The following is a 16,283-nucleotide window of genomic DNA, read 5'->3' as shown; positions in this document are numbered from 1 at the left end:
TCAATAAGTTTTCCCAGTTTTTTGTGGTAAAATTGGGTACCTCGACTTATATGCAGGTTGACTTATACACAAGTATATATGGTATACAGGAATATTTTTCAATAACTTGAGCAAAGGGCCATTGAAGAGTTTTCATATGAAATTTGGCCCTTGGAACAGAATCAGAGTGTGTTGCAGAATGGGTCAAAATCAATGATTTTTGAAAATTAAAAAAATCTGATTTTTAAAATTTAAACCATATTTTTAAAATCCTTTTAAGCAAAAAAAAACAACCTATCTAAATATTTACCCCAGAGAATATAAGATTTTTGCTACAATAGCAACCAGCCATAAAAGGGACAGAGCTTGCGGCTATTTTAATGAAGTTTCTCTACAAGGCAGGTAAGGCAGGAATTATTCTAAAAATGAAACCTTTGTCTAGTTGTAAATATTAAGATTATACTAAGAATAAGTATGTAGAAAATAATGATTTAAACCAGGCGTCTCCAACCTATGGTCCTTCAGATGTTCATGGACTACGATTTCCATCAGCCCCTGCCAGCATGAGCTGATGGAAATTGCAGTCCATAAACATCTGGAGGGCTATAGAATGGAGACATCTGATTTAAACCAAGTCTGGCTGACTAGTGGTTTAAATCATGATTTAAATCAATTTGATTAAAAACAAATCCACCCTTGGTGTACTGTCATTGAATTCCCAATGAGGTTAGAGGCTTCACATCTGATGTGAACTTTATGAGTTTTAATTTCGCTTCTGGAAGAAAATACTTAATTCAGAACAAGTTCCATTACTCCTTGGGGATGATGTGTTATGTAGGGTTCAGAATATTTCTTACTTTATTAAGAACAAAGCTGTGGTTCTTTTGGCACTGTCCCCTGCCTTGTGGACAAGATTAAGTCCCTCGGTGAAAGCATAGTCCATCACAGCTTGTGCACACCCAAAATGCTGTTCAAAATGGAACAGATCACTATCCCTCCGGTCCAGAGTTTTTATAACCTCTTTCCCAAACGAAGAGTTTTCCTTTAGTCTTTCCAGCTTTATAGCTCTAGGTGTGACTTATAAGCAGGAGATGAGGTTGTATTAGCATAACAAAGAGTTTGAGTGGTCTGTGCTGAGGTCTTGACAGTTCCTATTTCAAACTCCCTCTCCCTTCAGCCAGGAATCATTCTGCAGGACTCCTGTCCGTGGACAGACAGAAGCCAGGACAATCGGAACACTGAGATAAATTCCTGGGTGGAGGGTGTTCCTCCACAGTTGGCCATAATCTGCATGTACCTGATAGATGGGGACTGTGTTCTACTACAGGAATTGTCCAAGGATCTCTTGGCATTTCCTTCTTGCCACCCATGCTGAGACGAACATGTGTGTGGGAACTGCTTCTGATTCTTTCATCCTGTGGTGTTCGGCTGCAGCCCATCAATCCCCCTGTAATTATCCTCAGCCACCACTTTTCTCAGACAAGAAGCAACCTTTGATATAGACTGGCTGTACCTCCAAATGTGCTGGCCCATTGTTTGTGCATCTACACATCTTCCTAGGAGTAAAGAAGAACAGTTCTGGCTTTCCGGCAGCCTACAACCCCTGACTGGTAGCACTGTGAATCTGTCACTGTTCCCAGACAAACTTTTATTCATTTATTACTTCATAATAAAACTCAACATTTGAATGAGGGGAATGCATTTGAATGGGAGAACAATTCCTTCACTTCATATTTCCGCCTGGCACTCTGAAAATCTTCTTGACAATTACTATATCAAGAGAAGTCTGTTCCTATTGGGTGTTGTGGATTTTCCAGGCTGCGTGGATTTTGTCTGCTAGTTTTTGCTCCTAACATTTCGCCCGCATCTATGGCTGGCAGAGGCATGTCACAGTAAGACCTCAAAAAAGCCCGATGCTCAAAGGTTCTGCTAGCATAGAATGCTATGCTGGTACAGCTGGGGGCAGGCCAGGGGCATTTCCGGGAGTAGTTGGTTTTCAGTCCAGGAATGCCCACTCCTCCAGCTGCAGACTTGTACCACCACAATGTGTGGTGTAAGTCATGTTCCTCAATAGGAGTTCTTTAGGGGGCCAGCGTTTTACTTTTTTATTTTGGAGCACTGCGCCATCAAAACTTCCTTGGAGGTGGCGAGGTGCCACCTTTGCCATGCCATCCCCAGCCTCTGCCAAACACTTCTTCCACCTCGCATGGGCTGTCAATCTACAAATTCTCGATAGCTTTCAATTTTGTTGAATGGGCCTAAAATCAAGCATGGGATGGCTTGATGGCAAGTCCACACTAAGGGTACTGTGTCTAAATTAGGTACATGAAATAGCAGAGTATAAGTCATTAATGTTACCCAGGTTGCCTTTTTCCAACTCCGCCAGGCTCGACGGCTGGCCCCCTATCTCTCCCAAGCCGACCTGGCCACTGTGATCCATACAACAGTCACCTCCAGGCTGGACTATTGTAACTCGCTCTACGCGGGCCTTCCCTTGAGACTGATCCCGAAACTGAAACTGGTCCAGAATGCGGCGGCGCGACTTCTGGTGGGCGGCTCTTTCAGAGCCCATATCACCCCGGTGTTGCACAGCCTACACTGGCTTCCAGTGGAATTCCAGATTGTCTTCAAGGTGTTGGTGTTAACCTTCAAGGCCCTTCGCAGCTTGGGACCCTCATACCTTCGGGACCGTCTCACCCCATATGTCCCTGGTAGGCCTCTGCGTTCTGCTGAGGCCAACTTGCTGATGATCCCTGGCTCCTCTGTGATGCGGCTGACCTCTACCAGGGCCAGGGCTTTTACGGCCCTCACCCCTGCCTGGTGGAACACACTTCCAACAGCGGTGCGGGCCCTGCGGGATCTTAGTGATTTCCGCAGGTCCTGTAAGACCAAATTGTTCCACCGGGCTTTTGGGGAGGCCAGCCACAGATTGGATGTCCCTGTGTTGTGTGCTGTACCATCATTGGCACTACCAGCGTGACATCTTTCGGTATTGTCTGTCCCCCCCTGGCCTTGGGACCGGGAGCCATCATTAGCATTAGTATTATTAATATTGTTTTACTGGGTTTTAGAATGCTGCTTATTCTGAGTTATGTATTTTAACTATTTATCATTTATTTATTGTGCACATTGTTTTAGTTGGGGTTTCGCTGTACACTGCCCAGAGCCCTTCGGGGGTGGGCGGTTTATCAAATTTAATAAATAATAATAATAGTAATAATGTTTGGAAGTAATTCATGCCTTGGGAGCAATCAGAACCTGAGGTCTTTCAGAAACTGTATGTATACCAGTCCCAAATATGTTGTTAAGAGATATACTTTTCAGTTCATGGAATTTATTTTACTGTATTTATTTTAGATTAAACCAAATAACACATTTGTGAAGTTGGTATACTTATTTCCTTGTAACTGTTAATGTTTGTTATTGAGGAAGAATTGCGATTTTTATGCCTCACTTTTCTCTACCATACTGAATCTCAAAGTAGTTTACAATCACTTTCCCTTCCCTTCAACAACAGGTATCTTGTGAGATAGGTGGGCTGACAGATTTCTGAGAGAACTGTGGCTAGCCCAAGGTCACACAGCAGGCTTCAAGTGGAGGAGTAGGGAATCAAACCTGGTCCTCCACTTCCGCGTCCACCGCTCTTAACCACTATACCACTTTCAGCCCAATCCAGACAGGGCTGGAGAGCAGGGACAGCGCTACTCTGGCACTACCCCACCCCTCCCAAAATTTTTCCCACAATGTGAAAAGCCCAAAAGGTTTTTAAAAGCCCCCCAGAATTCCCCATAGAGGAAAACACAGATAGATCGGCTCTGCTGGTACAAGAGGGCTGAATGGACAGTGGAAGCCAACCAGAATCAGCTTCGCCTCCACCCCCAGAAATGCCTCCACTATGCCGACATGCCTTGGGAGTGCCACCACGGAGCTGGGAGCTGTGGCTAGGCATTCCAAAGCGCTGCACCACTGAGCACCAGCAGATTTGTCCCTCTGCCGGGGTAAATGCCCCAGGGAGAGCATTTCCACCAGCATAGGGCCATGTCACCTCCAGAGGGGGATCCGCCCCGTCCCCTGCTCCCTCACAGATTTGGCTGTGAGGCTCTTATGCAGTGAATTAGTGAACTACAGAGCCTAAGGGAGCTGCACCTTTGAACTGGCTACATGTAACATAATTCTAGTTCTATTCATCTAGCCTGATTTTGTTCTTTAGTTTGTTTCCCTCTGAAATGTACATGGCTTTAAAAGGGGATTAAATATATTCATGGAGAAAAGGTCCATCCGTGGTGACTAAAGGGAACCTCTGAATATCAGTGCTAGGAGGCAACTCTGTAGAAAGGCCACGGCTTCTTTGCCCTTTTGGCCCTGCAGAATAATTGATTGGCCACTCTGTGAGACAGCATACTGACACAGATGGATCACTGGTCTCATCCAGCAGGTCTGTCCTTAAATTCTGAGGAAAGTTCAAGAGGTGGGGAAAGGAGAATTATCATTCTGGAAAACGAAGTCTTCTTTCTCGTAATTCCGACTTGAACGGCAATCACTGGACATAGTGAATAACTGGAGTTAGTCAATTCCATCTGTGGTTTCCACGCGTTGGGGAAAGTTTATACCCGTTAACTAATAATTAACTAATAATTCACTGACTGTATTGCATAAGGAGACCACAGTTTAAAAACATGAAAACCAGTCAATATATTTTATCAAAAGTTATTTTCTATATCAATTGGAAAAAATATATATTTAAGACTGTACAATTATATCATCTATATTGATGTAGAAATTGTGTGTATTGCAGAAATTGTATCATTATTTGATGGAAGTTGCCTAGAGCCCGAAAGGGAAAGCGCAACGCAGAAATCCAAGAAAATAAATTAAAAAATACAGGTATATTGAGACATACTGCACAATTAATTCAGCAAGAGAATATGGTCCACATCTTGTTAGTTTCATTTAAAAACTTAATTTCTCATGATACATAAGGGATGGTAACTCTGAATTTAATCTGTTGGTTAAAATTATGGAAATTATTTTAGACTCTACATTTTAAATACCTCTGCTACTCTGAGTAAATAATTTTACACATTAGATTGGGTATTTCTCTGGTTTAAGTATCAGAGATTCCAGCTTTTAACAAAGATGAATACAGTCTACTAATGTTTTAGCCGTACAAGACAATACCTAATTGTACCGTTCTAAATTATAATCACTGAAACATGGAGTTTTGTTTTGAGGTTTGTAATAATATTGGACCAGTCTCCTGATGAGGAGCGATTATGGAATACTGCTTATAACACCAACATTTTAAAAGTTTACTGATATTCAGAAGCTGTACTGAATTGTGGGAGAATATTTCACTAGTTCTATTTCTGCATCTACTACCTTGGAGTTTGTTTATGCAATCAAGGATATTGAGGCCTAGCAAACAATTAGAAAACTTAGACACACTTGCCTAATTACCTTGGCTCATTCATTTTGTGTCTAAAAGGCGACATATGCAAAAACAAAGCCCTAGGATAATTCACTGCAGGATAAAAATGAGAAAATCAAAGAGCTCCTTATTTTGCCAAGAGATCTTAATTCATTTCACCCCCTGAATAGACAATTCTCAGAATGAAATTAGCCCAAGATAGTATAAAACTAAAACTGCAAGTAATTCCACTAAAATTATTGAACTTTATAACATTCTGAATGAGTCATACTTTTATCTATGTTCACTATCAATGATGTGAAAGAATTAAATAATTGACTGTCTTTTACTTTACCAACGCTTCCCTATTTAATTTCTGAATGTGATAATCCTCCTATATCACACACTTGCTTCCACTACTATTTATCCATTAAATTGATTTTTTTGACAATGTCAGTAAGAACATCTAAGTACATGAAGAGGCCCTCTTGATAAAATTAGTGGGGATAGGACATAACCTTTTGTATATGCATTATATTTTGATGTAAGTGCCTGATGTTAAATTGGTATCTTACAATTTTGGTAACAAAAATATTAAATGCCAGTGGAATAACATCATAACAGCAAATATTCTCTGCATACCCATCACATTACCAAAATCTATTTCCTTTATGCGCCAGGGGCCCATACATCTGAATCAAATTTCCCACCTACTTCTGCATTCAATGAACAGTCAAGAATGGCATTCTAAAACCACTTCGGTACAGAAATACTGCAGGAGTCAAACGGCAGAAATAAGAGAACAAAAATAGCTTAGAGATGTAAAGTTGAGAAGAACACAAAGACACAGGATATTTAAATCAAGTCTGTTAAAATTATGGTTTTAACTATCAGGGAAGCAGTTGCAATTTTAAGGAAAACACAGCGTATCCAGGAAACAGAGTGTCTGTTAGGAGCTACAACACAATGCTATTGACAGATTGCCTTCATCCCAGAGAAAAGGAAACTACACTCTTAAAATAAATAGCAATTATATAGTTGTTCCCCTTTACAGAATGTGCGCTTGTTCAGGAGCTTGGGAGAGGGGTTCAAACAGGTATTACTTTACGCGGCTCTTTCCCCTATTAGATTATACCCTGGATCTCTGCAAACATAACTTCTTTGTTCAAAATTTCAGGTGCCAAAAAGATGCAGAACTTGTCTTTGCATTATTATGTTCCTGTTTATCACATCTTTCATTTTCACTGTTTTTTTATATTCACTTATGAACTGAGATATTATATACAGATATTATGATAAAATTATATTTATTCTCCCTAACCTGGCCGATGTCCAATAACTAGCATGATGATTGCATGAGATTCATAAAATCTGCACATGAGCATATTAGGAACCAGACTAGACATTACTTTCAAATGTATAGATATTGTAAAGAAATAATAGTGTGTATACATAATACATATTTTTTGACCATCAAGGTACATCTGACTTAAGGTGACCCCGTAGGGTTTTCAAGCCAAGAGACAAACAGAAGCAGTTTGCCATGGCCGGCATGTGTGGCAAGCTTGGTATTCCTTGGCAGTTTCCCTTTAAAATACTAACCAAGGCCAACCGTGCTTAGCTTCTGAGATCTGACAAGATCAGGCTAGCCTGGCCTACCCATATCTACATCAGAGTAGTAGGTAGTTACACACACCCCAATATAAATATATTTATATTGTATGCTGCCTTGAGTTCAACAAGAGAAAAGGCATTTAACCCGAGGTGTAGCTAGGGAAAATGGAGCCCAGTGCAAAATCTGAGTTTTGCTGCCCCCCCCCATGTTTGTTTATGTTTTTTGTATTTTTAGTGTTTTTTAAATTTTTGGCCTGCAGGGGGCACAGTTTTTAGGCTAGCAGCATCAAAATTTCTGGGTATCTTTAGGAGACTATCCTGATAATACCAGCCAGGTTTGGTGAAGTTTGCTTCAGGGAGTCCAAAGTTATGGACTCTCAAAGGTGTAGCCCCCATCTTCTATTAGCTCCCATTGTTTCCAATGGGGGATGGGGCACCCCCCTTTGGGAGTCCATAACTTTGGACCCTCTGAACCAAACCTCACCTAACTTGGGTGGTATCATCAGGAGAGTCCATCGAAAACTCCCTGAAATATTGGTGCTAGCCTAAAAACTGCACCCCCTGCAGGCCACAAACTGAAAAACACTAAAAGATACAAAAAATAAACCTGAAATTTTTGCTGCCCCTCAGGCTCGCCCGTACAATGCACACACCCTGGCCCCCTTGCAGCTCCGCCTCTGCATTAAACAAATGTTTTAAATAAAATAATCATAATATTCTCCCCTTTCTAAACGAAAAGGCTGCTTCAAGAAGAAGCAATTGGAACAGAAGAGCAGCAACAGAACAGGGGGTGCTTAAACCTTTTCTTTGCATGATTTTAGCAACTTTTTCCTGCAAAACAAGTAACACACAGGTGATTCTGAGCCAATAAATGGCCCAGAGAGAAAGGGGTAAACTCTCTCTGTTCTTCCACTCAGACTCACAGCCTGCCAAACCCACTTTTTAGTAAGCTAAAAACAAAAGCTAGAGAATCTCACATGTGCACCAGATCTCTTTTCCATCCAGTCTAGCACTGTCTGATCTGACAAGCAGTGGACTTTAAGGACTTATTTAAGTAAACATGTGCTTGACAGCAATAATGGACTGGGCTAGATGAGTGTCGGAATAAATCTCAGGCCAGATGAAACTGAGGTGCTGTCAAAAGATGACAGAGCTAACCAAGGACTTAAGGGTTAATCTGTTCTGGATGGGCTTCATTCCCTATGAAAGAACAGATCTGCAGCTTGGAACCATTTGAGCAGATGGAGGCCCAGTTCTCAGCCTCCATTAGTTCATCAGCCTTCCTGGAAAGGCAAGTCTGGTCATGGTTATCTGTACTCTGATTACATCCCAATTTAGTTTGCTTTGGATGAGGCAACCTTTGAAGGATACTACAGATGGTTAAGAATAATGTAGCAATTGTGAAAACTTGAATATTTTAGAGGGGACACATCTCATAAGATGAAAGATGGTCACAATTTAAAGTGTTTGTTCAGGGAACTAAAGGCAGAAACTATTTTTGTTTGGGGGGGTTGTCAAGTCACATCTGACTTATGGTTACCAAGTAGGGTATCCAAAGCAAGAGATGTTCAGAGGTGGTTTGCCATTGCCTACCTCTATATCACTACTACCCTGATATTCCTTGGAGGGCGCCCTTTCAAATATTAGCCAGGGCTGATTGTGCTTAGCTTTGGAGAACTGACAAGATCAAGCTAGTCTAGGCTACTCAGGACCAAGGTATGTAAAGCGCTGCATCATCGCCCAAGAAAAGTGGTGAGATTCAAATAATTTAACAGCTGGTTCCGGTGGTGGGATTCAAATAATTTAACTGGTTGGTTCTTGTGGGTTTTCCGGGCTGTGTGGCCGTGGTCTGATGGATTTTGTTCCTAACATTTCGCCTGCATCTGTGGCTGGCATCTTCAGAGGTGTATCACAGAGAAAAGTCTGTTTCACTGGTTATTTACAAGCACCATTTTAACAACCGATTCTGCCAAAGTGGTGTGAACCTGCTGAATCCCACCACCTTTCCAGCTATTATAAGCTCTTCAAAGACTTTCCTCTGTAGCCTCTCCGCCTTAAGAGGTGATGTAGGTGGTTGCTTGAGACAGTACATATTCTGCTGTGGTACCTTGTTTCTGGATTTCCTCTGTTCATCTATTTGCCTGACCTTCTTTTGTGTTTTGCATGTCAAGTAAAGACAGTTCTATTTTTTCAGGACTTGCAACAGTGGGTGAACTATCGTGTGTGTGGGGGGGGGGTTCCCCCCCATATTTGCTATCTTGACAGACTTATGTGAGAATGCTGCTGGACACTTTGTATTATCATTATTATTGAGGGCTACTGGTATTTTAATGGTTGTAATCATTGACGTTCACCTTTTTATACTACATTCATAGTTGTTCTTCATTGTAAACCACCTTGAGAACTTCTGGTGCCATGAAAAGACATTACATAATAGACAGACAATATGTCATCCATAAAAGATCAAAACAAAATGAAAGTAACCTGTGACAATTACACACAACCCACCCTGAACCACAAAGATATCTCAGATTGTACACCAAAACTTTTGATTCCATCTAAAAAGTATTTTGTGATTTGACCACTGGTTAGAATTCCTGTAGTTCGTAAAAATTAGCTTTAATGAAAATAAGTACTGTCTTGAAAATCCCAGAAATTGAACAGAATACAGCTCACTTGATCTGGCAGTTGCAACTAAGCCTATCAGCGAGAATATTACACATTCAAAGATGACTCTGAAAACCAGTTACAGAGACAAATCATCACACAGTCTAAGTGAAGATTATAGGCAATTGGCAAAAAAAATGAAAAAAGAGAGACCAAAGTGTGGCCCCTCTTAAGATTACAAAAATGACAGCTACCTCCTCTACTGTAATTCCTCACTGTTGAGAATGAGATAGGGACAAGGCCACTTGCAGTGATATTTAACTTACATACCCTGCAAGTAGCATGATACATATGAATATATGGCCAGACGCCTTTGTAAAAAGGAGAGAGAGCCTTTATGACATGACAAACCACACTGCAAGAAGTTAATGGTAAACAGTTAACAATCGGCCTATTGATGGCTATTTTAAAAAGCAAGCCATCTTAATGTGTGATGTGCAAAGTGTGATACCATGCAGACTAAAATTTATGTTGCTTACATGTTTTCACTTTTTGAAGCCTACTGGTATCAGGCTAGTCTTATATCAAGATTACACTGTGGCACATAAGACATAGATACTAGTTATTCCGTGATTACAGTTCCTGTCAATGGTTAGCTATACAACACTCCAGTGTAACTGTAAGATTCATGACAATTTCAACACCGCCACTGGGCTCCTCCTTATTTCATCCCACACAAGGTACTTAAGCTGACATGGATAATACAAGTTGTCTGCTTGGTCAGCTTTCATTTAGAACAGCTCTCTTCAACAGAAGATTTTTCACGCAACATTGAAAACATCACATTAATCACAAATCAAAAAGTTCTTCCATAATATTATTTGAAAATGTTTATGGAAAACAGGATGGGGACTTCTTATAGGAGAAGGGAAATCCCCTCTGCCCAGTACTGCCAGCTGTGACGTCCCCCTTCTTACCGTTGGCTCCAGTTCCTCCCTTGCCCCACCAGTTCTGCTTGCCTCCACCCACCCAATTCCAGTTGGCCTCCCCTCCCATCTCCTTGGTGGTGGCTGCTGCCATTAACATTAGATACCACTTGGCACCATTTGAGATTACTGAAGCCTTGTTTTTCACTGTCAGAATTTTGTGAGGGGGGGGGGGTCACTCTCCACTTTTGATATTTTTCCAAAGTTTTTTCTGAAAACTATGAGCTTGGTACATCCCAAAATTGTAGTGATGGCTACCCCTGCTGCCCAGATTTGCCCATCTGCATAATGGCCAGCCATCTACAGGGTTAAAGGCAGTTAAGTAATTCTCAGACTCTGTCTCATAAAAAGATGTGACCTCCTTTGCGTCACAACTCAGAATGCCTGACCTTCTTTATTGCAGAATGCTCCACATAAGTCCTAGAGCCTACCAGTTTGCAGAAGGCAAGTACTAATAATAGTCGTTCAATGAACTATAAACGCTCTTGTGTCAAAGAACCATGTTCAAGAATGAGCAAAATAATGGTTTTGACAAAGTCAGCACATGAAAATGAATGATAATTCTCATATTTATTTAGGATTATATTCTAATGCAGAAACGTACAATTTTCTCTACCACTGAAACTCAACTGACCATACTAACATCTTTATCTGAGACAGAGTACAGTTGACAGCTTTCAGTATGCAGTGTGTATAATCTGTATTAAACTGCATAATTTGACTGACTTGAAATCTAGGTTAACCCAAGGCACAAATTCTGCTCTGTGGAAAATATCAACTTCTCCCTTGACTAGTTTCATGGTTACAGTGGACAAAATTCTGCCCCACCCTGATATAAAGCAAGAGAATGCACCAACTGAATCACAAAGACAGAAAAGCAAATCATCCATTCGTTTTAAAACTATTCGTAACATTATCTGAATTTTTCTAGGTTAGCTGATACTCAATGAGCCACAAGTGATGGCAAAATGAAACTATATGTCAAAAGTTGCACTTCTAAAATAATTCAAATGCCTACCAGAACCAACAGGAGAAGAACCAACACTAAGACTTTGTAGACTTCCATTCCTGAGCAAAGTTGGAGACTTCTGTAGATTCAAACTTGTTACACTTCCAGCAGCAGATGCAGCAGATGCCACAGACGATGTTGGGGAAGCAGAGCAAACTGATAAATGGGAAATATTCTCCTGACTTTTATTTCCTTTGGGCCTACCAGGCCCATGTTTACACTGCTTATTTCCTTTCCGTTTCTTCTCCTTTACAGTCTCATCGTCTATCCCAGAAGATTGAACACGCTTGTATCCTGTTGATGTAAGGCTTGAATTACCCAAATCTCCAGGTGAGCTGTCAAAAATATTAGACTGGGAGGAAACAGCTGAGGCTGAAGAGAGACCAATTAAGGAAGTAAAACAATTCACACCCCCTTCCTGGCTTCCAGTTCCTCCTTTAAGAATATCTTTGGTTGACAATGTCTGCTGGGAATGAGTATAGCTGTCATTACGTAGATCCGAGTCTGTAAAACTTAAGAAGTCCTGGGGAGACTGAACTGAACTTCCAGAGGATGACTTTATACTGTTTGGTGTTCCCAAAAAACTGCCTAGGATGAGAAAATAAAGGCTTCAAAATAAAATACTGTACTATTTTAAGACAGTTGCAAGAGGAACACTGCAAAATTGCAAATTTTGATGCCAACAAAATAGCATTTGAACAGAGCGTTAATTATAATGTTTACACAATCTTATAACAATTTTAACTGACCCTAATACTAAATGGCAGAGTGCTAGCAAAGCCTATTTCGCTCCGTTACTTCATGGATGCTACTCAGCCAGCCAATAAAAAAATCTCCAAATTATAATCTGAACCACGACACCCTGGCACAGTAAAGTTATAAAACACTTTGATTAGAAACACTCTGGGAAAGTGTGAACAAGCATTGTGTCCCAACTTCACCTTCAGTATACCCTGTTCCACATAAAGACCCACCACCACCACGACTGCACTGTCAGTTTAAACCAGAGGTCCCCAGGGATATGGAGGATTAAGAATGTGCTGTGGGCTTGTAGACTCCATTCTACCCTCTTGCACACAGACTACTTCTCCATTTCAATGTTTCTACAGTTAGTGCTAACCTCCAAATTATATCTACTCTGGATTCAGAAAGTAATAATCAATTTAGCAGATTCAGGCATCATGGCAAACTATGGCTTTAGTATATAGGGAAATGAGGGAGAGAATTGATGTATGGAACAAGTCTTGGCAGACTAAATATATAAGGCTGTAGCAATACTATGACTTTAGAGGCGAAAGATTTATACGATCTGAAGAGAAACCAGAGTATGACTTGAAGAACAGAAATGTGATGCTGAGTCAAGATTTCATGCAACAAAAGAAATACAAATGTGAAATGTGTGAAATCAGAATGACACATTTCAATACCCTTGGACTGCAGACTATTCATGATTAGACAATACAAGCAGATTAGCAGAAATAAAGAAATAGAGATGTATTAGGGCAGATTTTAAACCAAATTAACAAATAATCATGATCGCACAGAATTAAAATCCGTTACCTCTCTTTTAACAGATCGATGGACCATATTTATAGCCTCTGACAATTACATTTTAAAAATATGAAAACACTGCTGCAAACTAGAAACTAAATTTAACCTTCCTCTGGACACCACTGTGTCATTACAACTATCACCTGCAAATAATTCCTTCCCCAAAAATTATTTTAAAGAAAATATGCATCTGTTTCCCTGCTGATTCACTAGCAGTCCAAAAACATTGTCTTTCCAGTAAATTAACAAGAAAATGCAGCTACTTCATTCTTCAAATGTGAAATATGAAGAGTATTTTTAAGGGATTTTTAACTTATGTGATTGTAGGTAAACATGGAAGTAATATAGTATTCTTGAATAATACCTTGTTGAAAACTACAAGCTGTTGACACCGGAGCTCCAGGAGTCCTTCCAACACCAGGCTTTCTTCCCCTCTGACCTGAATTATGACCCGCTGACTTCTTCCCTTTGCTCTCTGAACCTCTGGCCTCAGAAACATCTTTGCCACTTGAAGTATGTGCAGAAACTTCCTGGAAATTTGCATTTGTAAAGCGAGCTGCAGTGTCTTCCAGTCTCTTCAAGGAGCTTGCCACAGAATTGTTGGTAGTGCTTGTGTAAGTCTGTCGGTTTTGAACCAAAGAAAAAAGGAAGTTAGATCAAAAACAGTTAGACCACGAAAAAAATTAACTGCACTCCAAAGGACACAACTCAGGAATTGAAAGCATCCTATCATTTAAAAATATGGAAAAGTCCAATACTACATTAATAAGATGTTAAAATCCCAGCTTAAAAAGAATTAGACACTTAAGGAGTACTTTAATTTAAATTAACAGGGAAGTACAAAAAATAGAACAAATCTAATAGTACATCAACAAGATACCAGCTGTCAATTCTGCAAGCATGAGATTGTGGCAATTAGTGGAAGTACACAAACTGACATACTCCTATTCTAATCAAAATACTTATATTTAGTAAACAGTAATACTGTCAGATACTTTTCCAAACATTAAGCATTTCTCCTGTTAAGTATTTGGATGGGAAACCACCAAGGAATTCTGGGGTCAATATGCAAAAGAAGGCAAATGGCAAACCACCTCTGTAAGTCTCTTGCCTTCAAAACCCTATGGGGTCATTATAAATCAGCTGTGATTTGATGGCACTTTACATACACAATGAAAATATCTGAGGATTTCCTTCAATTTTTCCCAATTGGATGATGATGATGATGAGGAGGAGGAGGAGGAGGAGGAGGAGGAGGAGGAGGAGGAGCAGTGGTGGTGGTGGTGGTGGTGTTATTTATTTGACTTTTATGCCACCCACTCCCGGAGGGCTGTGTAAAGGGGGGGACGACACACACACACTCTTTTCCACCTTTTTGGAACAAGTGAAGTGCTCTTTAAGCTAGGGGTTTAGTTTCAAAATGTACATTATGATTTATTTATTTGTACATTTCAGACAGTCTAAAAATTAGAAGAGGGGAATCTACAGGGACTTGCGGAAGCATCCCTTCTACAATTTTCTCTGTTCCTTCCCTAAAGAATCCATAGCCTCTCTGCTTTTCCTACTTCATTCTCTCCTCCATACCCAGCACCCAAACCTATCTTTACCACCTCCCTGTCCTCAGCTTTCTCTCTCCACCCCCATCCCACAGAGCCTGTATCTAGGGCACAGTATACAACTTGGTGTATGGTACTTCATATTCCCCTATATTCCTTTCCCCACACGATTTCCTCTTTCCTTCCTCCTGGCAACTCCACATCCTTACTCTTCCCTGCTTCTTCCACTCATTCCCACCCACCTATCAACCTACTTTTTATCTGTACCCCATCTTACACTATATTTATTTACTTCATTTATATTCTGCCTTTCTCCACAATGAGGATCCAAACCTGCAACATCACTCTCTTCTTCTCCCTTTTATCCTCACAAGAACTCTGTGAGGTAGATAAGGCTAAGTGTGTGTGAACTGCCCAAGGCAGAGAGCAAATTCAAGTCTGTTTCTCCTACACTCTAGTATGCAACTCTAACCACCACACCACACTGGCTTTCATGAGGTGATTGCTACTGAACACCTGGGTCTGCTGCTATCAGTGATTGCTGTCAGGCATGGACTCAATGAGTCCTCCTTCTACGACCTGGAAGGAGACTTGACCCCTTCCACTTCTTTTTACAGACAGAAACCATGGCTTGAAGGTTGGTGGCACTGTTGTGGTTGCCTAGCAGTGGTCACTGAGCACATTTGTTTCTTAAAGCTACTTGAAACACTTCTTTCATTTGGAGGGAGGGTTCTTCAAAATTTCAGATTTTTCTGTACATTTTTATCAAATTTCTAGAAAAGTCTGGATTGTCTGGCTCCAGTCTTTGGATTTAGGTTTCTACAGATTTGGCTATGTTGACAATTGGATATACTGGGAATACCTAAGAATAATATAGACTTTAAGAAATTTTCAAGAATATGTTTCAATATACATAATTTTGGTGACAACTGACACACTATTATCTGATTAATGATAATACATTATTAAGCAGTTCAGAATTTTCAATATTATAATCCATTATTACAGTATTAAAAAGTTAACTTCAATATGACTAAAACTCTTTTTTCCCCCTTTTTATTACACACTGCTGTTACATTCAAATTATTTTTTGAACTTCTGAGATGGGAAAAAATAATATTTGTGTGCTAAAGTAACAGTGTAGCAGTTTGCAATTTTTTTCTTTAGTACTGGGTATATCTGCTATTTTTCATATGGAAAACCAAGTCATGTATACTTTTAAGTTCCATAAATATGACATTAAAATAATACAAATTGCTTATAAGGAATTAACACGTAAAACTGTGTTTGATAGAAAAGTAAATCAGGCATATAATTCAATTTAATAAAGTTTCATTTTTTTTTCCTAGAAGAAAAGGGAGGGGGATTTCTAAGGCTTTAAATGTTCTGAGAATGTTCCATCTCTAGCCCCAACTTAGAAGCAATAAAATCCCAACACAGGAGATCCAGTCTGATTCACATTGGTGGTATCTTATGTTTTTAAAATGCATCCTAATAAAAGTAGTTACTTTTAAGACAGTCGCAACAGTCTCTTCAGTCCAAAATAAATGTAAAAACAAAACATTTAAACTCCA

The 16,283-nt window shown here is 40.0% G+C and overlaps 1 protein-coding gene across 1 annotated transcript in view; it reads right to left on the bottom strand.

The window, feature by feature from the left end:
* The window catches only part of MLLT10 (MLLT10 histone lysine methyltransferase DOT1L cofactor), a 119,850-nt gene that overhangs the window by 38,264 nt on the left and 65,303 nt on the right, over positions 1-16,283 (bottom strand). The window contains 2 exon segments of the mRNA XM_048511868.1: positions 11,612-12,190; positions 13,518-13,773. Of these exon segments, the coding sequence (XP_048367825.1) occupies positions 11,612-12,190; positions 13,518-13,773 (835 nt within the window).

Source organism: Sphaerodactylus townsendi, linkage group LG11 (assembly GCF_021028975.2).
Source record: "Sphaerodactylus townsendi isolate TG3544 linkage group LG11, MPM_Stown_v2.3, whole genome shotgun sequence".
NCBI lineage: Eukaryota > Metazoa > Chordata > Lepidosauria > Squamata > Sphaerodactylidae > Sphaerodactylus > Sphaerodactylus townsendi.
Note: the sequence above shows the minus strand (reverse complement) of the source record. Positions and strands in the feature narration are given on the sequence as shown.